Source organism: Hermetia illucens, chromosome 2 (assembly GCF_905115235.1).
Source record: "Hermetia illucens chromosome 2, iHerIll2.2.curated.20191125, whole genome shotgun sequence".
Classification (NCBI taxonomy): Eukaryota; Metazoa; Arthropoda; class Insecta; order Diptera; family Stratiomyidae; genus Hermetia; species Hermetia illucens.
Window position 1 is genome coordinate 105,412,215 of NC_051850.1, and position 23,563 is coordinate 105,435,777.

Below are 23,563 nucleotides of genomic sequence, written 5' to 3' on the forward strand. Positions count from 1 at the left end.
TTTAACGTTTTAAAACTGGATTTATTCCCACCAAAAGCTTACAGAAAAACTTTTATTCAATGATCTAATGAAATGCCACCACTTTGGTGGGATATAAAGTGCATCTCCTTCTTGCAATTTCAAATGATAGAACTTTGCATTTTTCGCTAGTGGATATTTTTCAAAATCGATATTCTCGGCATCGAGCTCGGATGTATTTTCCAACATCTTACTTGGATGCGCATACAAAAATTCTGAATCTGCAACGGATGCTAAAATTACTTTTTTGCTACCAAAAACTTGACACAAGACGTTGTGTTTGGGATCCTGATGCATTGGTGACACTGTCCCTTTAGGTCCTAGCCATGCTTTTATATCGATTTCGTGAGGCTCGTTCTTTCCTAAGCAGCAATAATCAGGAATTCGTATATCATCTTTCAGCGTTGGAATTTGGTCAAAAAGTTCGTGCTGGGCCAGATATTCTATCTCGTTTGAATCTTTTTCAGACCCAAATTGGCGAACGAAAAATTCTTTGAATTTCGACATTTCTTGGCTCCAGTTATCAGTGGTGTAGTTAGATCCAATTTCGATTGGTACGAATCTGTTTCCTGCAGCTTTTAGAAGATAGTTAGGGTCTCGCCATTTTTGCATTGCTGGCCAATGTTTGATAGTGTTCTTTAGTAACACAGGTTTCTTTGGTTTGAAGTAGTCGGCATTGAAAGCTTCTATGGTAGGACAGTCTAGGCAATCAATATCACATTCGCATTCTTTGTATTCTAACGGTACAATCACCTCGAAGTGAACATCGTTGAATCTACCTGAAAGTTTAAGAAAAACAAATTTTATTAAAATTTATTTAATCTGGTATCGACTTACGATACAAATTTAAGAGTAATATTATTAGCATAATAGCAAGGATATATTTTGTTTCTTCGTATTGTGAAATGAATGCAGTTTAAAAGAGGCTTCTTGTTGGTACCTAATAAGGCAAGTTAAGTAGAGGCAATGTCTTCAATGTTAGTAGAGGACGATTGCCATTAAGGATGAGCCCAGGAGGATAATAAAAGAGGAGTTATTACTTTAAGTTTTATTCAACTGCTTTTTCTTATTCTAAGTTACTCCATATATACTTAAGAATCAATTCGCTGCTAGTCGATGTTCCCATGGATTTCAATAAACTGACTAGCCGGGTCATGTGTTCCACACACAGTTACACACTTTAAAGCGCACAAACAGTGACATACTATAAACTAAACGTAGTGACCTGTCCATAAGTTCAAAATGTGAAATACCTGGGTAATTCATATGCAGCGCGTGCTAGATGGTGTTCTATTACATGTTCGTAAAGCAAGAGTGTAACATGGTCAGGAACATATTGGATTTCGTGGGAACATCGAGTGACCTACAGAACAAATGACTCGTACTATTATGAAAAGACATTATTCATGTTATGACAATAAATAATATAATGTATCTATTATTATAGGAACAATAATAAATGTATAATGTGTGTTGTTAAATGAGTTTAACACTTTTTAAAGGAGACAATGCAATCGTAATGAGCGAACTTCGATCTGATCACGTTATTTGAGCGCAAAGTCTACCACAAGGCCAATTCAACTTCAACAAACTGGCAGAAGATTGGACATTTTCTTCTGAATGTGAGTAAAAGGAAAGGCGTTAACATCGGCATGCGTGTTACGTCCACGCCTACTCAAAGACTCAGAGTATTGCGATCCCCCCGATTAATGTTGACCGCTGTCATGATCCAGTTATCACCCGCCAGTACGAAAACTATGTCACGGATGACAGATGTTACAATCAAAATGAGCACTGGGCCGTCATCACAGTTCTCTTTTTTGGTGCTACTGAAACCGTCGGCCACTTGCTTCGCTGATCGCCCCGATAGGGGGGAGGAATAACGTGATACGCCTGAAACTCGATATTATGTCAAATCCCGTGAAATGCAGCTTAGGGTACGCTGTAACAAGAAGGAAATTAATCATGGCGCAGATGCTTCCCTGACTTGCAGTAAGTCCTTTAGTGGTTAAGAAGTTTAGATCGGCGTCATCATCATCAAAACCGCAACAACTAGTATCCGGTCTAAGCTTGCCTTAGTAAGTAAGGAACTCAAGACATCTCGATTGTGCGGCGAGGTGCCTCAATTCGAAACCCCAAAAAGCCGTCTGCCACCCTGGCCTATACCATCGCTCCATCTAAGGCAAGACCTGCTACGTCTTTTTTGTCTGCCATGGATATTGCCTTTCTAGACTTTCCGGGCTAGGTCTTTCTCACTCACAGTTTTCAGTTAACCAGTGCTAACCAGTGTCATTTCCTTCATTTTTGTTGCTGACGTTGCCATCATATATTTTGTTTTGCCTTCATTTACGTGCAGCCCAAGATCTCGCGCCGCTTGCTTGATCTAGACGAAGGCAGCTCGAGTTGATCTTCTATAATGTCCATATCGTCAGCATAGACCGATAATTTGGTGGAAGAGTATGGTGCTTTTCGTATTAACACCAGCTCACGAACAACTTTTTCCAGGACCAGGTTAAAAAGGATGGATGTTAGGATATTCGCTTGTCTTAGGGGCCGATTACAGCCTCTCGGAAAAATGATCATTGAATCTTCCAACACCCAAAGATAAATCTAACCAATTATGTCTTATAGAATGGAATCAAAATATGTTTATTGAAATGTTTCAACGACTCCGACCAAAATAGTTTGCGGACAAATGGAAAGTAATCGAATTAATCAATTTAAATTTTCTACTCAACGGAAAACAATTTCCCTAAACAGCTGATTATCCTTGCCTATTTCACCCCCAGTGTTCTGCTTCCCTATGTGCTTTCTGATGGGGTTGTGGTTTTCCAATTAACGAGCTATAATCAGCTATCCGAAAAAATACAGGAATTTCCATTTCCCTTTCATTCCAAAACTTCCTTCAGATTTTTGACGATTCTAACACCTAAAATCTTTCTTGCAGGTAAGATGCCGTGAGAGTGATCTGCTGCTTTTCTCTAACCTCGCATATTGATTAAGATCAGCCTAGTCCCTCTTATCAATTTAGTCGGAATACCGAATTCTCACATGGCTGCCAACAATTTTATGCTATGCTACCTTAAAGCCGATGAAGAGATGGCCATATTCCAACAGTTTCGTATTTGTTTGTCGCATAGAGAAAGTTGAGATCCCCGCTTCAAATGATCTCCATCGAATTCGAAATGCTTCCGGCAACAGGAGGTGTATCTAGAATGATCTACTCCCGAGAAACTGATAACTATTATCACAGCAACATATGACGGTGCAAAATGTCAGGTGCTGCATCGAAATAAATTCTTAGAGAAATTGGATTACCTCTGCTCTGAGGGAAAATTTGTGAATTTCACACGAATTGCGGATTCAGAATATACTAACTGACCCTTTTGTCACTCAAACATGGTTCAAACACAAAGCTAGACTGGCCACTATGCTGTTGCCCTCATTGTAGTGGGGTAACCTCCTACACTAAGAGACTAAGAGTGTTTAAAACAAGAATATGGTGGCTTTTCCAATGGTAAAAAATTACAGACTTCGAATCCACCTGTGGCTTTTAACAATCATTTGGATGCCTCACAAGGTTAATGTTTCTTCACGAAGAAATCTGTTGAAGACTTGCTCTCGACTTCAATGGGAAATCTGCACTTTGACGCGGTCAGCTACAAGCAAAGTATAGCAACTCTTCAGCCAATAAGGAGCGGGGACTTTTGGCTAAATTTTGCCTGCAACAACCTTCTCCTCCACTACCAAACAAGTCGGGAAACCGGAAGCTGGACGCTTCAGGAATGAAAGGTTTTGTTTGCTTCTTGTGTGAGTATATTTGAGTGTAGAACTATCCCATTTGTACGTAGCCTGTTAAGAATATGCATTTAACATATCCGATTTAGTACTTCGGGTTGTAAATTTACACGGTAAAGACAAATTTGAGCTACTGTAACTTTGTTACTAATAGTATGATTTTGATCAAACTTGGAGATATGTTTCATATTATATTTTATGCTACTACCAGCTTTTATAACTCTGAGATAAATTTAAGGGGGGTTTTACTCAATTTTCCCGTAAATATGGTAACGTACTATTATTAACTTAATTTCAATAGATATGGAGAGTATTTTGAAGCCTGGGCACCACGCAGAGGCAACTTCATGATTTTTTTCAGATATTTCGGTTGGGTAGTTTCTGAGAATGGGTCCGTTAAAGAAATCATCACTTTCCACCTCTGCCACTCCCCGCCTTTCTAACAAATTTCAAAACTAAGACCGGCTAATTAAGACCTTTCATCTGATACCCCACATGACTACATTTGGTGAAAAAAAATTTTACACCCCCCTTTTACATGTATGGGGACCCCCCCTAAATCTCAACGTAGGAGGATATCACTCAGTGCATGTCTGGCGGTCCACAGGTCCCACCTTCTCACCAAATTTCGTATCAATCGGTATAGCCGTTTCTAAGAAAAGTGCCTGTGACAGACAGACAGACATTGAACCGATTTTAATAAGGTTAATGTTAAGGTTAACCTTAAAAAGCGGAGGAAAGGAGGTAATATGAACACAAGTGATCGAATACTAGTATGAAAAAATATATCCATGCGGACCAAGCACCGCGACCCTGGGAAGACTCCTAGCGGTCAACGAAGGAAGGGACTGCAATAGAAGGTAAATGCAAATGAAGACATGGGCGTTGTTACACCACCTGGTGTGGCAATATAAAAAAAATAGGATACAACGAAGCGGAATCCAGGAAGGTGGGCACCAACTGGTGACCCCGATGGGACAACAAACAGCGGTGATTTTTCATTATATACACTGCTCCCCGGTTATAACGCGGCTCGATGTACCACGGTTTCAGAGTACGAGTGTTCCACGAAATTTATTTCCGAGTACCCTAACCTCTGGGATTCTTTTTACACAAAACCTTATTAAATTGGTTTACTATCTGTCACACGTATTTTTATCGAAAACGGTTACATCTATTGACACCAAATTTGGTGGGAATTAAGAACACTCGGTGTATGATGATACATGCAAAAACGGGGTGTAAATTTTTTTTTCACCAAATATAGTCATGTTGGATATCAAATGAAAGGTCTTCATTATTATTTTTCAAAACTGGTCTCAGTCAAGTCAATAATAGAATATAATTTTTTAAGCCCATCCTAGAATCATGAAATTTGGCAATATTGTGCATAGAGCATGATCCTACCACCTGATGGAAATCATACTATTCCTGAAGTTATAATAGGTCAAGGTGTCGCTTCAGTGAAAATTCTAAAACTTTGAATGCCAGTAATACTCAAAGGTGGATATCCTGGTATAATATATGCATATACATTAATTCTAGAGGAAAAATATTGCTAGAAACCGAGATTCCTGAAAGGACAATCAGAGGATGGGTGGCGCAAGAGTAAAAATTGAAAAGCTTTGTGGACAGCTTAGATGAGCAATCGGATCTATAAAGAAAACAAGTCGGAATACCGGAAGCTCGCGCTTGGGGAATAAAGGTTTTGTGTTCATTTAATGTAAGAAACTTCAACGCACATTCTTCTATACGTATAAGCTACAAATCCAACATATTCCTTCATATTTTTCCAAACTACAAAACATACGTAGATATTACAGCCAATATTATACTCACCCTCAACAAACAAACTGCCTAATAATTAGACACTACCACTTCATTAGCACGTATATACATATACCTATATACACACATGTCTATTTGGGGTAATTGATATTCATATACAAATGACTAAAAAGCTAAAACAAAATAATTCTTTTGACCACATTCATAAGAACTCTTTTCGTTGTGGTATTGGCGAATTGATATGTGTGATAAAGTCATACAGGTACCCCCTATAACTTTGTTAATAATGGTTGGATTTTCTTCAAACTTGACCAAATTGTGCATTAAGTTCTTCATTACACCCATGCCATTTTGTACTTCTGGGATGAACATAAGAGGGGTTGCCGGGCAAATTTCTAAAATGTAGAAATATACTATTATTAATTTTTTTTGTGCCGATATCGGAACCGGATGTATTTTTCGGTTAGATAGGTTCTGAGAACGACACCTGTTACACTTTTTGTGGGTCATATTTTGAGCCCTCACTCCCCTATGTTTCACCCAATATCAAATATGGACCCAGTTTCGAAAAGTACTAATTGAGACCTTTCATTTGGCCTACATGGCGACATTTTATGAAAAAAAATGTTGCACCCTCCATTCATATGTATGGGGAGCCCCCTTAAATTTAACACAAAATGGCGCCACTTGCTGCATGTAAACAGATCACACACTCTTACCAATTTTCGTAACAATCGGTCAAGCCGTTTTCGAATAAATCGGCTGTGACAGACAGACAGACACCGACTCGATTCTAATAAGGTTTTGTTTCACACAAAACGTTAACAAGCTAGTCTTAGTAAAAATACCGATGTTGACAAGTGTCTTTATACTGGGTTTGTACAAAAAAGAAGTGAGGTTATCCCGTTGTCAGGTCGGATCCTCAAAATACAGGCTGAAAACTTTTATCGCACCCTAAAATTTAGATAATAAAACGGCATGGTAATGTCGAGAACTTAGGTGAGTTTGTTCAAATTGTGAACAATGTTATAATTACTAACCATTACATTGATGATCAGCTTCAAATAAAACGGATTTGAAAAGTGTTACGATACGCTGATACGTTAGTTTCGAGCAATGACAACATAAATGATTTGTATCTACCAAAAAACACAACTGCTCTCATTCAGGCTTCAGATTAAGACATATTTCGAGCGTTTAAATTTCATTGCACGAGGAAGCTGTTTTTATTATTTCAATCTTCTGAAGATGATGTTCATTTAATTTTGAAAAAAATAACATTAAAAGCAGTTTGACCTGGAATAGCATCTCTAAAGATACTGTAAATAATTGTTGGAATCGTCTAGAATTAGAGCCTCTTACTATAGAAACTACATTAAAAATACTAGCTAGACATATTAAACCAGAGGATTTGAAATTTGTTTGAGAAATCATTGGAGTGACTGAGGACAACCTTTATCGTTGGGCTGACGTAGATAACAACGAACCGGCTTTTCAGAGATTAAGTGCTGAGGTTATTGTGGAAACCATTTTCCAACATAAAAGAAACTAACGTGGGAAATGAAGAAAATTGGAAAGAGCTTTGAGTGAACAAGCTTTATAAGCAGCTGACCCGTTGATGGCCTGGCTGGAAGTGCAACGAGGCATCGATCCAATAAAGACATTCTAAATTTCGGCAATTAAAAGCACAACACTGATATACTGATATGTTAAAATGAACACGGTAGAACAAGGTACCACGGTATAAGATTACATTCCTGTTTAAAAACATAAAGGTTAGTCAAATGATTCTCTATGTCCTCCACCGACGCAAGAACTGAGGAATTTGGTAATGTATGTGAAAACAAATGGTGTCAAACTTTTGATAGATTGTGATGCGAACGTTCAACATTTTTGTTGGGGAAGTAGCAAATCCAATCCTAGAGGGGAGAAGCTATTTGATTCATCTCTTCAACTGATCTCGTGACTGCGAACGTGGGGTGTGCCCCATCGTTCGTCGGGCCAAGGAAAAGTAAAATAATTGTCCCAACAATTTGTATTCAAAAAATGTTAGAATTGTTGACAAACTGGCGAGTGCCAGACGATTACTGTTACTTAGAATTTAACCTGACTATTTCAGGCGAAGAGACTGTAATACAAAGCCGCAATCCTAGGACAATGGATTAAGCAAAGTTCAATGAGCTTTTTGGCAATTAAGTGTAGGTCGCCAGGCGATTAAGGACTGCTTCGGCGATAAAGGCTCCAGTGAGAACTTTGAATCGCACACTTTTAGACGGCCTTGAAGAGCAAACCCGGTAAAACAGTTGCCTACTGGAACTAATAACTCAGGAAATCAATCAGACGACTTCTGAATCACGTTTGTCAAACCAGTAAGACTGAATTTAGTTAAGCTTCAGCAAATTCCAGTCTCGTAAAATGTTCGAAGAGAGACCCCTTTAGAACATACTATGAGAAACTGAAAGGCGAAAGAGAGATTTCAAGGTTGATCGAGTATCTAAAAGGGATAAGTCGGACTCTCTTGGAAAAACAGATGGAACTTCAGACTTGCACCAGTGCAGTGCACCTGGAAGGACCGATGATAGAAGTAGGAGAGTGAGAATTAGTGGTTTCTGCAAATCCCTCAACAAGAAAGTGTAGCAATACAGTTTGGAATATTGGGAGAACAGTGGTACCCATTGAGAAGGCAAGAGCTGCTTTTCTTTCTTCTAAGCATATCAAAGCATGAATTGCGCTTATGCAGCGATGCTAAAGGAGGATATAGAGCACAAAGAGGAACCTCTAGGAAATACCTTTCTGGAGTTTTCCTTTGCATACCCCTTTGCAAACAGTTAAGATAGTTTGAAAAAATAAAAAAACCTGTTTCTTTTTCTTTGGGGTAGATATTTCGGAAACCACTTGTTCCCTTCATCAGTGCTAACAAATCTTCAAACCTAGGAAGGATGACTAAATACACAAGCCAAAGATTCCGACAAATCAGCTTATCATTATTTTTCGCTGGAATGTCTGCAGCGGCTGTTCCAGCGCACCATTCACGAGAAGGCGATAAGGTCGTATCCGCCAGATGAAAACGAACATGCTTACCAGCGTGGAAAAATCATTGAGAGAGAGAGCTTTGAAAAGCTAATACCCGATTGGACTTTTGACTGTGCGCCTTTTCCACAAAGCATAGTGTTGATGATCTAGTTACGTGGATCGATGTTATGCTAATGCAGACAAACTATGTACTGAGGCAGATCGCTACCTGATAACGGAAGCAACGAAAGGCTCCTCTCATCACTTGTCCAGAGTATGCTGATCGACTCACTGTCGTTCGAATTGCAAGAGCTGCGCAAGAATGTGCAAATGGCGTAATTGTTCTGGCTATTGGGTGTGCAGAAATACACAACGCGCTGTTAATTTGATCTATTTGGTCCTTCAGGCATGCGCTTTCAGTAAATTTAACTAAACTGACACTAAACACTGATGTTGATCCTTGTCATCAAAATGTATTGCAACAGGCTGGCCCTCGCCGAAATTACCACGACAGATATAACTGAAACTGACATTGGAATAGTCCTTGAAAAGGCAGGTATTTGGAAGGCACCAGGAGTTGATGAGATTCACAAGTGCTAGCTGAAACGGTTCAGAAGCACTCATAGGATATTTGCAATTCATTATGATCAGATGATTACTGATACGAACTTGATTCCACCATTTTTGCACCAGAGGATCTTTTCTTATTACCAAGGAACCTGCTCCTGCCCTTTAAAATATCGACCAATTACTTGTCTTTCCACCATTTGCAAGGTTTTCACTTCAGTTCTTTGCGCGAACATCACAAAACATCTTAATATGTGGTTAATTCTACAACATTAAACTGAACGTCGTTCTTTTCCTGAGAACAGTAATGAAGAATAGGAACATGACGCTATCGGTGTCCTCATAATAGTGCTGCGACATCGTCAAAAAATATCGATATTAGCAAATATCGATGTTTGGATTAGAAGACATTGATGTCGATAAAACCATAGAGCAAATACACCGATTTTCCAAAATATCGATATTAATCATCATCAAGCTTGCACCTGAACAGAAAGGAAGGTAATGAAAACAATACTGTGTTTCTCTCAAGAGGCAACTTGTTTGCAGTTTGCAATATGCTGTTCATGGGACAACCTCGTTTGCACGGAACTAATGTCGCTATACCGCAATCGAAGATCTATGGGATTTTTTTACGATTTCAGCGCGTACTTCAAACATGGAGTCGAAAATTCGGGTGGCATCGGATTCGGGGTATCTACTCCGGCTCGAGATTTCCAAGCTACTTGAACCAATTTATGATGGTCTTCCCATTTCTCACCACATGCTGGCTTAGTAGCAGATTAAATTGGCTCGAAGAGTAATGCAAATTCCTGAAGAAATTTAACACCTGTTGCTGTTTTCATAGGCAGCGTTGACGAATTGAAATTTATAATGCTACTTTTGATTTCCCGAAGAACCAAAAGCCGTTCGACCATACAATAAATGGAATTCCATTCCATGTTGTGGAAACAGATGGAATTAAAGTTTTTGAGTTGCATTGACAGCCCTCTTTCTGAACTCATCACTTCCATCTCATCACTGTTGCTTCTAAACCATGTTCCATAACTCTGTTCTTAATTTGTTCCAATAAAAGTCTTAGTTCAGGGAGAAATTCGATACAATTTTTGAGCTAAAAGGTTGTAGATGGGCAAAGCATTATATCGTTATCATAATACTCCCTCCATCTGTAATAACAGGAACAACGACATCACGTTTAATGTTCCCTTCTTTCAGCTGTCTGATTAAAAATAAAGAAAGATATCCCAAGCAAAACAGTAATATATATAGGTTTCAAAAATGTCGATATCAATGTCGCAGCACTACCTAACAAACATCAGGAGAGATACCAATCATGCCTGGCATCTTCCAAAGTGACTAAGCTGCGGTTTTGTTTGGCTTTGGACCCGTAATCCCATCTTCTCCACGAAAGCAAATACGGGTTCCAAATCAAACAAGGCATATTGTCGAAATGTATAAAGTCGCTTTATGTATATTGACGACATCAAATTGTTTGCCAGAGACAAGAATCAACTTCGCTCCTTGCTGGATATCACCATCCAGTTCAGCAGGGATATTGGCATGTAGTTGAGTTTGGATAAATGTCGTATAAAAAAATAGTTCGGGGAAAACACACCGACAAGGAAGGATACAGCCAAAATAACATCCAAATTGAGGGTATGGATACGGACGACGTCTACAAATTGGCATATTGCAAGCAAGAACACCTGCTAGAGGAATTTGAATGGCATCTGGATCTTGTCCTGAAAACAGAGCTGTTCCGAAAAAATAAAATCATGACAATTAGCATTCTCGTTTTTTTATATACGTTCGGTTTAATAATAATAATGATAATCGTTGGCAACAATCCATATTGGATCAGGACCTTGAAGTGTGTTAGAGCACTTCATTCAAGACCGTATCTGTACACTACAGTATTCTATAGGAAGCAAAGGTCAGCATTGCGCTCGCCCGAGATTATTACCCTGATTTGACTCAGGTACTCACCCACAGCTGAGACGACTTGTATCCGACGTTAAATCACGATACAAATTCCACTGCCATCACTGAGATTTGAACCGCGACCTTCCGTACGACAGTCTTGTGCTCTAACCACTCAGTTATCCGGTTTAATACAGTAGAGTAATGCCGATTTAGAATCTGTCAATAGACGAGTAAGAGTAGTTCTTGCAAACAACAACATACACGATAGAGTTATTCTGCCGAAAATTTGGGGGTCACTATCCCACGTCATCAGAGTGAAATACTACAATCAAATGTATTCTCTTCGTGAGTTTTTGTTTGAGGCTACCGTTATGGCACATAATAAATTCTCTCTTTGGAACTCGAAAAACGGAGAATGAGATCCCTTGTCAAATGTAACTTCAGACCAACAAGAGGTAGATATGGGAAAGGAAAACTCATTCTCGGAAGTCATATAATGGATTTATTGTTGCCTCGCATTGACGTCGAAGCCTCCAACAAATGGTTGACAAACCGTGTACTAAACCGAAGCATTCGTTACTTCAATTCAGCATGCTTCACTGCTAAGAAAGCAACTCCAGTTGCAGGTTATGCAAGTGTGAATAGGAAACCATACATCACAAACATCTGCGTGCGGGATGTTGAGCAGAACTGAGTACACCAGTCGTCATAACTTCGTCTGCGAAATTCTCCATGAAAACCTTGCGATGAAATATAACTTAGTGGAAAACTACAATCTTTATTATAAGTATACTCTTGGAACATGATCGGGTCAAGCTATCATAGTGATCCCACAAGATCACACCATTGCCACTGACCACAGTGCTAATTACAATAGACCCGATCTAGTTCTGCTTATCAAGAAAGAACAAGCGTGCTTCATAATCGATATCCCCCTGTGCTCCAGTCCTAAAAGTCCTGCCCGGTAACATTCTGGCTAGTAAGATCTATTCTTGATTCGTACTGGTTTCCACTTACGATCCTCATAGCTCTGCAGTTGAAAACCACCGCATCAATGCTTAAAGTGTTTACCACAATCAGGGAAGGAGCAATATATTTTCGCATGGTGGGTTGAAAGGCATCGTCGCTTTGATGCGGGCCTTTATATGTAGTGCCTGTCCTTAGGTTGGTCACTCTCGGGTCCGGTTTCGGAATAGGGGTCGTAGGCTTTTCGACTATAGTCAGGGAGAGCAACGCATAGACTATATGGAGAAACAGCGCATTGGAAGAGAAGTGGGAAGGGCAAAATCCAGTTGTTGAAATGCCTTCTGATTCTCAGATCTCCATATATCTTTTAAATTGTTAGAAGGTATAAAAATTGAGCCAAACCAATGCGCAGCAGAATATATACTGAGGATTTCTAAACCGATGGCTCAAAACGAGATCGAAGTTCCGAAGCAAATGCTTTTGGTACATTATGCAATGGTATTTCAGGGTAAAGAGTTAAACCGCAACTACGCACTGAATGCGTCTTGATCTGAGGCAGGCTACCAACTAAAACAACCCTCTGTTGATTCTAGGACACTAATGTGAAACCGTTTGGCATATAACATTGTGCGAAGTCTGTACTATAATTTGGAAACAGTAGCTCAGAAAGTATCAGCTACCCGACCATCTCTCCTATCTATCTTGAGTGTAACGTGTCAAGGTGTCTGAGAGTACTTGACTCTCCGGCAAGAAGAAATTGACGATATCGTTCCCAGCTATAAAAGAAAAAAGTGTAACAGCACTGAAGAAGCGAACAAGTTGTTCCCGAAATATCGGAAAAGAAAAATCGTGTACTTACATGATTTCTCGATATTTTACAGGTTCGAGTGAAAATATCTGTACCCAGCGAGTAGCTTGGTTCCGTAAAAATTCACTGTGCTTTAGCCTAAAACACGGTCGTAGGTCACTGATGAGTCTACTATTCGATTCATTCAGGATTGCTGGCATGCGCTGGTAGTGTGAGCAGCGACTTCCTTAGTCTCCTCGCTTTTTCTCAATTATGTAGTCCGAATGGCTCAACTTAACCCCCATTTACGCGTACCGGATACGGGACCTTCGACATTGACTGTAGCCTTGTCCACGGCACTCTGAATCCCCTGATCTTCGAGTCTATTATTAAGCCCAGGTATTTTACCTCCAACTTGGATTTAACCATGATCTCACCAACCCGTATAGGAAGAATTGTGAAAAGGTACAGCGACAGTGAAGCCCATGGTGTTTTACGTAGGCACCCGTCGTGAGACTTAATCATACGGTCCTCTTAAGACACGGATTGATTTTGTGACCACAATCAGAGCCCCGCTGAGACAAGCAACAACGGTACCAGTCTATACCAATTGCATGGCTTAGCATTCATACTGGTGGATGCAAGAATTACCTAAATCTCTACCGAACTATGGAGTACGGCACGCGTGTTTAAACGCAACACCACATCGAGGCCCGAAGGTCTCTTCTCGCTTGAGCATAACCACAACCACCATGAAACTCCCACTAGGGGGGCCAACTGCAAATAACCAAGCTGTCCTCACATACAACAGGAGTTCACCCGAAGTATGTGAGTCCAGGAGCTTTCCCGGTTCGCATGGTACCAGTATACCCCTGGTAAGGTTTCGTGACCAATTTGCCACTTCAGATGAGACCCCGTGCAGACTCGAACTTCATCAAATGTATAAGTGGCTTTACAAACAAAGAAAGGAAGCCTAAAAAATCAACAGGAAAGAGGCAAATCTGATTTCCGACAGAATGGGCATATTAGAGCGATGGGTTGAGTATTTTGATGAACTGCTCAACAACCAAAATATCAGAGAATTAGAGGTCCCGCCAACTGAAGAACCATAAGTCGCCAGGAGCCGATGGAATTACAGCCCAATTGATTAAATACGAAGGCGACCAAGTAGTTCGTCAAGTGATGTTCGGTGTAGAGCAGTGAATCACGGCCTGACGACTCAAGGAGGCATTATTGGTCCCGTACATAAAAATGGGGATGTCACGCAGTGCAATTATAGAGGTATCATGTTGCTAAGTACTATTTGTAAGATACTCTTCGCTATACGCCCATCGAGCATATCAGAAACAGATCATATTTTCTGTGTGGAAAGCGATGGAAAAAACGCCTTTGATAGCATAACCAGGGTAAAGCTGTACACGGCCGTGAGAGGATTCGGTATCCCGACGAAATTGGTAAGACTGACTAGGCTAACCCTGACAAATGTGCGAGACGAGATAAAAGCAGCCATTCAACATCAACAACGCTCTAAGACAAGGGGATGCCCTATCATGCGTCCTTTTTAACCTGGCCTGGAAAAAGTGATCCGCGATGCAGATGTTAAACCAAGAATTATGCTGCTTGTGAACGGGACAAATTCTGAAGAAAAAGAAGACGGTTTAATAAGTTGTGATGGGTGGGTCGCCTAATCCGTATGGGTGAGGATGATCCAGGCCGGCTTCAGATGAAGCAACTTAGTAGGCCAGGACGCCAGGCAGCTTTGATGGCAATCGAATTGGTGGACCTCAGCGCAAAACCGGGATGTCTGGAGTTCCTTACTAAGGCAGGCCTGGGCCGGATAGCGGTTGCTGCAACGTTGATAATCACAGAAGCAAACCAAATTGTAAAACATAACTAAAAATTTCCCGCTTCCTTGAAGTTAATGAAAGTTCTTTAGCGGAATCAAAATTATTGAAAATTGCAAACCCTTAGCTGCATTTGAAAAGATGATTCTTCGGAGAAACTTCTACATAAGGATCATCGATTCCGACGCCTGAAGAACGACAAAACCTTTCATCTTGATATCGGTACTGTACAGTCGTGGATAATATCATGCTCAATAGGCTACGGTCGGTGGATCCTTCGATCCGAATGAACGAGAAAGACCCATCCCGCAAAGTCTATAAAGACGAGCTTCTGGTGAGACCAGAGCGTCTGGAACTATCAATAGCCGTACGCCCAGACTGGGCATGATGATTACAAATAAAATGAAAATCCCTTGAAATCTGCTCTAAATCAATGAATATGAACACAACTGGAGATGATTTTGTCTTACCCGCTTTCTCATCAAGGAACTTGGACGTCTCTTGCAGGAAATCGCTCCCTCTGCCATACAGGTCCGTTGTGCATCCAACTAGCACGGCATTGTCCAAGGTCCGGAAGCATTCCTCTAGTTGCTTTTCGTCGTCGCTATCTAGCAGCAGGAAGACAATCTAACATTAACCATTTCACTCACTGCCTTTACATTATTGACAACGACTTACTCTCAAGAAACACGAAAGCGCGTAGACTTTCCGCGTCGATATTGGCACTTCACTGAAGACCCCGGAGTTGATCTGCTCCCAAGTTCGGTCTGCCAGGCTTTGAACCAAGTAAAACGCCTCTTCAAAGTCATCCTTCGACGTGGCGTCTGAAGTTCCTAAAACATCTAATGCTAATTTCCATACATAACTCGCCTCCGCATCGGTTGAATCTAGAAGTTTAGCTTCCTCCAAATTCGGCAAAAGTCCAACCAACTTTGAAACCATTGTTTTGACGTTTTACTAATATGTTCCACTACGTTCCACAAATACTCATGTTCTTGTCCTGACTAAAAAGCTGATGTCAATTGATTACCTTCTCATATTGTTGGAAAGTTTAATGGCGGAAGTACGTGTGGTGGTTTCAGTAGTGGCAGTTTCTTTTGAGAAGACGTTTTGCTATTTCTTAAGATTATGCAGATCTTAATTTCCATACGCTGTTATTTAATTAAGGTAACTATGAAAATTAAAACTAATTGTCTGTATGAGGATCTCGTAGCCTCTAAAATAATTTTATGAGGATTTCCCAAGCTGATTCTCAAAGTATCCAAACATTTTTTTTTTTTTTCATTTTAACGTCTGCTGGTTTTATACAGAAACATGGCTTTGCAGCGGTTTGGCTACCTCCACACCGACGGCAACTGCAGTTGAAAGAGATTAAAATTATAAATATTGGTACTGTCGGTGATTCCTCAAAGTCTATGACATTGAGTGCCCCTCAAATGCTGTTCAAATCGGTTTACTGTCTGCCTGCCACCCACCATTAATACCTGAGAAGGTGGAAACTGTGAACCCCCTCGCATGCAGCGAGAAACACTTTTTATTCCTGGTGTTTGCAAATAAACAGAAATTAGTACTTTTTTTATATGTTAGAAATGTATTATATAATAGTTCCACAAAAAACGAGATCGTAAAAACTACATCGTAAGTATAGCGAAAGGATTTGCGTCTGACTCCGCACGGCCGCTTCGATTGAATAGGTTTGCAAGCGAAAATCCCTCGCGGTAGCAATGCTTCCTTGCGCCGAGCGCGCTTAGCTGGCAGCGGGAACGTTGGCGGCGCTACAACTTCTCCCTCCCCAATGACTTTCGCGTCCGTCGAAGGGGGTGTAAATGTAACTTTCCGTTTGGGGGCCGTGATGCTGTGATCGTTTTATCGAAGATCCGAAGGCTGCAGATTAGTAGGCGGAGGTTTGGCTGCTGAGGTGACTGGATATGCGGCGGCTGAGATGGTGGAACCTGTGAAAATGGGGCGCTTGCCAACTTGAGATAAGCAGACTTCAGGTGGTCTGGAGAGGGTCTTGCGACCCCGCTAACGTCTACGAGGTACATTCGAGTGTCAAACCGTTTTATCACTCGATACGGGCCAGTGTACCGCTTGTCTAGGGGCTTCCTGATAACAGCGATGCGGCGGAAAACGTATTCGCGTGTGGCCAAATACTTGAAGACGAAAGGATGCTGGTCTTGATACCGGGCGAATAGTTCTAAAGAGGCTGCGCAGATCGGTGAGGAAGTCCTGGGGGTTGGTTTATCCTGAAGAGCGACAAACTCGCCCGGAATGCGGAGCGATGAACCTCTTTGAAAGTGGTGGGTAGCCCAAGGAGGACTGCTGGAAGCACTCGGAGCCATGGATTCTCGGGCGTGCACTTTAAGAGAGTGCGATGCATCCGATCCACAATTCCGTCGGCCTCGTCTGACTGACTGACTGACCCAATACGTGCTACGGTAGACTACTAACTAACACAATATGGTTTTAGAGCAGGGCGATCTATAATTGATAGGATTGGAGAAGTAGTCCAAACGGTGAAACTGGCTGAGGCACTCAGTCGCCGCTGCAGGAAAGTGGTGATCCTTCTGGCCCTTGGCGGAAGAAACGCCTTCAATTCTGCAAGGTAGTGAGTGTAGTGATATGCTCAAGGCGCTTGAAAATGGTTTCCATACTCCAGGCTACCTATTGTGGATATTGTGGGACTACCTATAGGACCGTGCTTTGCTCTACGAGTTCCGGGAAAGGTAGCGCAAAATGAGGATTACATCGGCGGCGACTTAGGGATCTATCCTTTGCCCGGACCTTTGGAACGCTTTACACGTTAGTCTGCTATGATTTGAGATGCCTGATGACTGGCACTGGTTACCACATGGAGTAGAGATGCGGCCAGTTAGCAGATAGATGACTGAACATGGATTCCCTAGTCCTGGAGAAAACCGAAGTCGTTGTCTTGACCATGGGGAGAGTTCCCATAATTCTATTCAGGTTGGAGGAATCATGGTCTTGTCGAAGCCGGTGGTAAAATACCTCATCATCATGACAGGCACAAAGATGGATTTTTTTAAGTAGATTCGCAATATCGCGGACAAGACTGCAGCTAGAATGTTTGCGATTTGCTGACTCATGTCCAATGCTGGAGTTCCCTTATTCAGTAAACGTTGTCTGCAGATGAGTGTGGTTCAGTCGGTCTTTCTTTACAATTCTGAAGTATGTGCTGTCTGTAAGGAAATGTAACGTAAGCGGCTGGCGCAAGTAAAACGACGAGGGGCTTTGCGAGCTGTGTCCACCTATCGTATTGTGTTGGAGTCAGTACTAAAAGCGATAGCAGAAATTATTTTTCGGTTGCTCTCTATGCTGCTGAACGGAGCTTTATATAACTCAGAAAAGGCGATGGAAATAAAGAAGCTGTCACTTGTTAAGAGTAATGCCGGAAAAGAGAGTCGAATGGTAGATGAAGCGCGCATCTCATTATAGACGTGTGGCCGTGGTTCAACCGAAGCACAGTGCAGTTGGCTTTTACCTAACCCAACTGCTCAGCGGACACAGATATTTTAAGTCTTATCTGCAATAGGGAAATCGTGGTCGCTCGACAGTATTTGTTTCAAGTATGTGGTGGATGATGCCTGTCACACCTTTTTCTTCTGAAGAAGGTGGGATCGCTATCACCTTTCGATGGAAGGGTGTGAAGTGCCTCTGGATGCCATAATTGAGGCCATGGTGCAGAGCGAGGACACGTGGAGCCTAGTCGCACGTTACACTCAAGGTATTCTTAGGACGAAAAATAGGGAGATGAATACACGAAATCCTAAATCAAGGCGTTTTGCTTCAACACTAAATAGGATCTTGTCTCCAATTACGTAAGCAAATTTGGGTTGGTCGATGGATACTGTGATGTTACGTCGGGTGACTTCAAGTTCAAATTGTTTTTTCCTTCTGCTGATGCTGATCACCGGGGGTTTTCACACTGCCATTGCAGATGAAGGCATGGTTTGTTGTCGCCAGATCCTTTAATAACGCGCCGTTTGACGTGTATACTTGTTTGTTGTAAGATTGGAAGCCGAAGAATTCAGCCGGGAGATGTAGGGCAGTTAATGCTTTCGTTCGACTACTGTGATAGCGTATTGATTATTTAAGTTGACGATGAAAATGCTCGACTATACCGTTAGCTGCAGGATGGCACGATGTAGTTCTGACGAGGGTTGCATCTTTCAGTTACTGAGCTTTTGAAATAACCTTATTTCAAATTGCCATCCCTATCCAGGGTGATATACCAAATCTGATGATCTTGCGGGATGTTCTGGCAACTGGAATGGGCTCTCGATCGGAGAATGAATGCACATGCAAGTACCCTTACCTACCTGGATTTTAGCGCGTGCTTGAATGTGGATGATTATATCTGTAAGCACTCATCCAATTCCTGTAGTCGTCTGCAGCAACTAAACTAATTACAGTTCCTGGTTGTGTGCTTCATATTTTGGCCAAAGACACCCCGAATTTCGGCTGCATAAACAACGTAGTCTATTCCAGTGCCTTTTTGAAGTTCCAAAACCTGCGGTGGATTCATAGATTCAATTGATTGCTGATTTTTTTTTTTCATTTTGCCGCGAAGAATCTCGCTCATTTGTCCCTGTACCCTTGCTATTCTGGGTGTGAACCTCGCATAAAAACTCAACATATTTGCGTCCGTGTCTGTGAGGAACCGTGTTTTCGTATTTTTGTCGAACATAAGCAAGCGGCTCTCAAGAGGATGGAATCGGGTTGCGTTGCGGGGAAGTGTTGATATTTTCATCTGAATGAGTTCATGAGGCAGACCCTCTATTTTGCTGCTTATAGCTCTGGAAGTTGACATTGCAATTATTGGACTAGATGCATTAAGCGTACTCCTACCACTGAAGACGAGGGTGCCGGTATATTGCTCGTCGGTTTTGTGGATCTTAGTGTTGGAGCTTGACAGATAACTCGGCTACAGTTTATTGTAGCTGGCGATCTTAAGTCACCATAATCAGTTGAGGAGCAAATAATAGGCATTTTTGTCAAGCGGCTTGGGAACTCCGATGTCACCGAAACTCTGCAACTGGGCGGACTTCGCGTAACCCACAGAAGAAGTTTCCACGGGTTGTCTAGTTTTCTTCTCATGACTGGTACTCAACAACTAGTTATTCGCGCATGCGGTCGTATAAGTCATCTGTTAACGATTCTGTAATGATTCACGGACTACAGTGATATACCGCGGGGGCAGTATTGCTGTTTTGGATTTGCTACGCTATTCTTCACAAAACGTGTTTCTATTATTTTGAAACAAATTTCGAGATAGTGGGGACTTCAAGCTATACTAGCGCTAAGATGAAGAATGAAAAGTATTGAGTTTACAAAGAAAGGTGACATTTTTCACGGATTGCAATTAAGGATTCCAGGTTCCCTTAGGGGTAATCATCAAAACTAAATGCGCATCACTGAAAGCATATAAAAAATGCTACTTCTGCATATTTTAAATAAATAAGCACATACGTCCGGTTTCATGCGTAATACCATGGTTCCATGTGACAGACTTCATCGCTGTTGCCAATCTGTTCCATTGATTGACCCCAAGTTCTACAGCTGTGGTTGGAAAAAATGTTACGCTCTGTGGGAATCCATTCACAGACTTTACAGTGAATTGCATATTTATGTGCATCAGACGAAGACTCCAATTTCATTCAAGAAAAGCGGGAAAGCATGCAAACAACAGAAGCTGATACGCGTACCCAAATGCTGCCATGAATGGAAAATACTCATCGTAGCCCTCACTGAAATCATGAGTCCGTATCACAACGGTGCAGCGACCTAATCATGACGGTCTCACCTGGGAATTGAAACATGTCTACATATCTATGTACCCCGTTTTACTCAAATGTGACGGAATTTCATGCAGATAACCTCAGGCAACAACTAATTAGATCGTCATCAAGGGGCGGTTTGGCTTGTTGATTTTTGGAGCAACCACAGATTGGGATCAGTCCTCCACAGATATTTAGATACACGAATTAATTAATTTCACGAAAAAAGTTCCTAGGCCTTGTAAGCATGATGTTACTGCAGATACATGCATATATCTATTTTCTTTCCAAACGAAACTGAAGATATAATTTGTGCCCATCATTTGCTTCAATGCATGTTAAATGGATGGAACGGAGTAAGGTGCAGCAGATCCGCAGAATCTAAATTGCAATAATTCGCCCCGGTTATTTCCTAAGTGGATTGAAGACCAAATCTCCGATAATTTGTTGGAATTTCACAAAGTAGTACTTCAAGCACTTAATTTGTGCATTAAACGTTTAATACTGCAATATAAAATACGAATGCATTGTAGTATAAATGGGTTTGATTTTTTGATAGATTTGGCTTTTACCGGTAATATATTGTTGTTATTGGCTTTTTCGTGACCGTAGACTAAACGTCCATTACTCCCGGCCTATACATTACCATTGTACGCTTCGTAAAATATACTTCAGTTTAATGTAGGATTTTCCGGGAAGTCTGCACCCCTTCTCAGGTAATTCCCAAAGGATCCATTTCTTTGCCTTTCAATAAACACGTTCATAGGTTTTTGCGAGTAAGCTGATGAAGTCTTTCGTTCGACATTCTGACAAATAAGAGCATTCGGCTGACATATGTTGCTAATAAAAAGTTAAAGCTTTCGAAAGGCAGTGGCGACCAACTTATATAGAGGCTTTTAGAGGTAGAGAGCTTTAAATTCGAATCATCATCATCATCAACGGCGCAACAACCGGTATCCAGTCTAGGCCTGCCTTAATAAGGAACTCCAGACATACCGGTTTTGCGCCGAGATCCACCAATTCGATATCCCTAAAAGCTCTCTGGCGTCCTGACCTATGCTATCGATAGATAGATATTGCCTTATAGACTTTCCGGGCTGGATTATTCTTATCCATACGGATCAAGTGACCCGCCCACTGTAACCTATTCAGCCGGATTTATCCACAACCTGACGGTCATGGTATCGCTCAAAGATTTCGTCGTTATGTAGGCTACGGAATCGTCCATCCTCATGTAGGATGCCAAAAATTCTTCTGAGGATTCTTCTCTCGAACGCAGCCAAGAGTTCGCAATTCTTCTTGCCAAGAGCCCAAGTCTCTGAGGAATACATGAGGACTCGCAAAATCATTGTCTTTTATAGTAAGAGCTTTGACCCTATGGTGGGATGTTTCGAGCGGAATAGTTTTTGCAAGTTGAAATAGGCTCTGTTGGCTGACAACAACCGTGCGCAGATTTCATCATCGTAGCTGTTATCGGTAGTGATTTTCGAGACTAGATAGGAGCAATTATCAACGGTCTCAAAGTTGTAGTCTCCTATCTTTATTCTTCCCGTTTGACCAATGCGGTTTGGTGTTTTTTGATGTTTTTGGTTTTCGGTGCTGACGGTGTTACCATATACTTTGTCTTGCCTTCATTAATGTGCAACCAAAGATCTCGCCTGCTCGATCTGGAAGATGACAGTTTGTACGTCTCGGATGGTTCTTCCAATGATGTCGATATCGTTAGCATAGGCCAGTAGTTGGGTGGAATTAAAGAGGATCGTACCTCTTGCATTTATCTCAGCATCACGGATCACTTTTTCGAGGGCCAGGTTAAAGAGGATGCATGATAGGCATCCCCTTGTCGTAGACCGTTGTTGATGTCGAATGGTCTTGAGAGTGATCCTGCTGCTTTTATCTGGTCTCGAACATTGGTCAGGGTCAGCCTAGTTAGTCTTATCAATTTCGTGGGAATACCGAATTCTCTCATGGCCGTGTACAGTTTTACCCTGGCTACCCTACGTGGCTTTAAAGTCGATGAATAGATGGTGCAACTGGTGTCCATATTCCAAGAATTTTTCCATCGCTTGCCGCACAGAGAAAATATGATCTGTTGCTGATTTGCCTGGAGTGAAGCCTCTTTGGTATGGGCCAATGATATTCTGAGCGTATGGGGCTATCCGGCCTAGCAAGATAGAGGAGAATATCTTATAGATGGTACTCAGCAATGTGATATCTCTATAATTGCTGCACTGTGTATCTTCCTTTATATGTATGAGACAGATAATGCCTTGTTGCCAATCGTCAGGCATTAATTTGCTGTCCCATACCTTGAACCCACCCACAAGTTGATGAACCACTTAGTGTAACTGGTCGCCTCCATATTTAACCAATTCGGCTGTAATTCCATCGGCTCCTGGCGACTTATGATTTTTAAGCTGATGAATTGAATAGACTGCTTCTCCTATACTTGGTGGTGGCAGTATTTGTCCATCGTCTTCAGTTGACGGGATCTCCAACTTGTCGATGTTCTGGTTGTTCAGTACTTCATCAAAGTACTCAACCTATTGCTTAAATATGCCCATTTTGTCGGAGATCAGATTTCCCTCTTTGTCTCAGCAGGATGAGCATCGAGGTGTATAAGGCTTCATCCTGCTGATTTGTTAGTAAAACTTCCGTGCCTGGTGTGGTTGCTCCCTCTACTTTTCTAGTTCACAGACTTTTTGGTTCTCCCAGGCTCCCTTTTTCCGTCTGTGAAGTCCCTTCTCTACTCGCCGGAGTTCGTGATGAGTCTCTGTGCGTACCCCCGTTCTCTGAGAATGCAACATTACTCGGAATGCGGCATTCTTCCGTTCCGTTGCTAGGTTACATTCATCGTCAACCAGCCGTTCTGACTCCTTGTGCAGCTGGGGTCAAGTATGTTTGTGGCCGTATCAATGATAACTTCCTTCAGGTGGTGGTGAAGATCATTTGTTGATGCTTTATCTCCAAGTCCGGTTGACTGCGGTTATTGTGGCATATATTTCCATCTTGTAGGTGTCGCGGAGGGTTGTGTTGTGGATGGCTTGAGTGTTAACTCTCAC

General features: G+C 41.6%; 1 protein-coding gene across 1 annotated transcript; it reads right to left on the reverse strand.

Moving 5' to 3' along the window:
- LOC119648741 (bifunctional peptidase and arginyl-hydroxylase JMJD5) lies at positions 1–15,681 on the reverse strand. Its single transcript, XM_038050558.1, has 3 exons — positions 15,382–15,681; positions 15,174–15,330; positions 1–797 (listed from the first exon to the last, which is right to left on the reverse strand). The coding sequence occupies exons 1-3, from the start codon at positions 15,643–15,645 to the stop codon at positions 22–24; spliced, it is 1,197 nt and encodes a 398-aa protein (XP_037906486.1). The 5' UTR covers positions 15,646–15,681; the 3' UTR covers positions 1–21.
- Between the last annotated feature and the right edge of the window lie 7,882 nt (positions 15,682–23,563).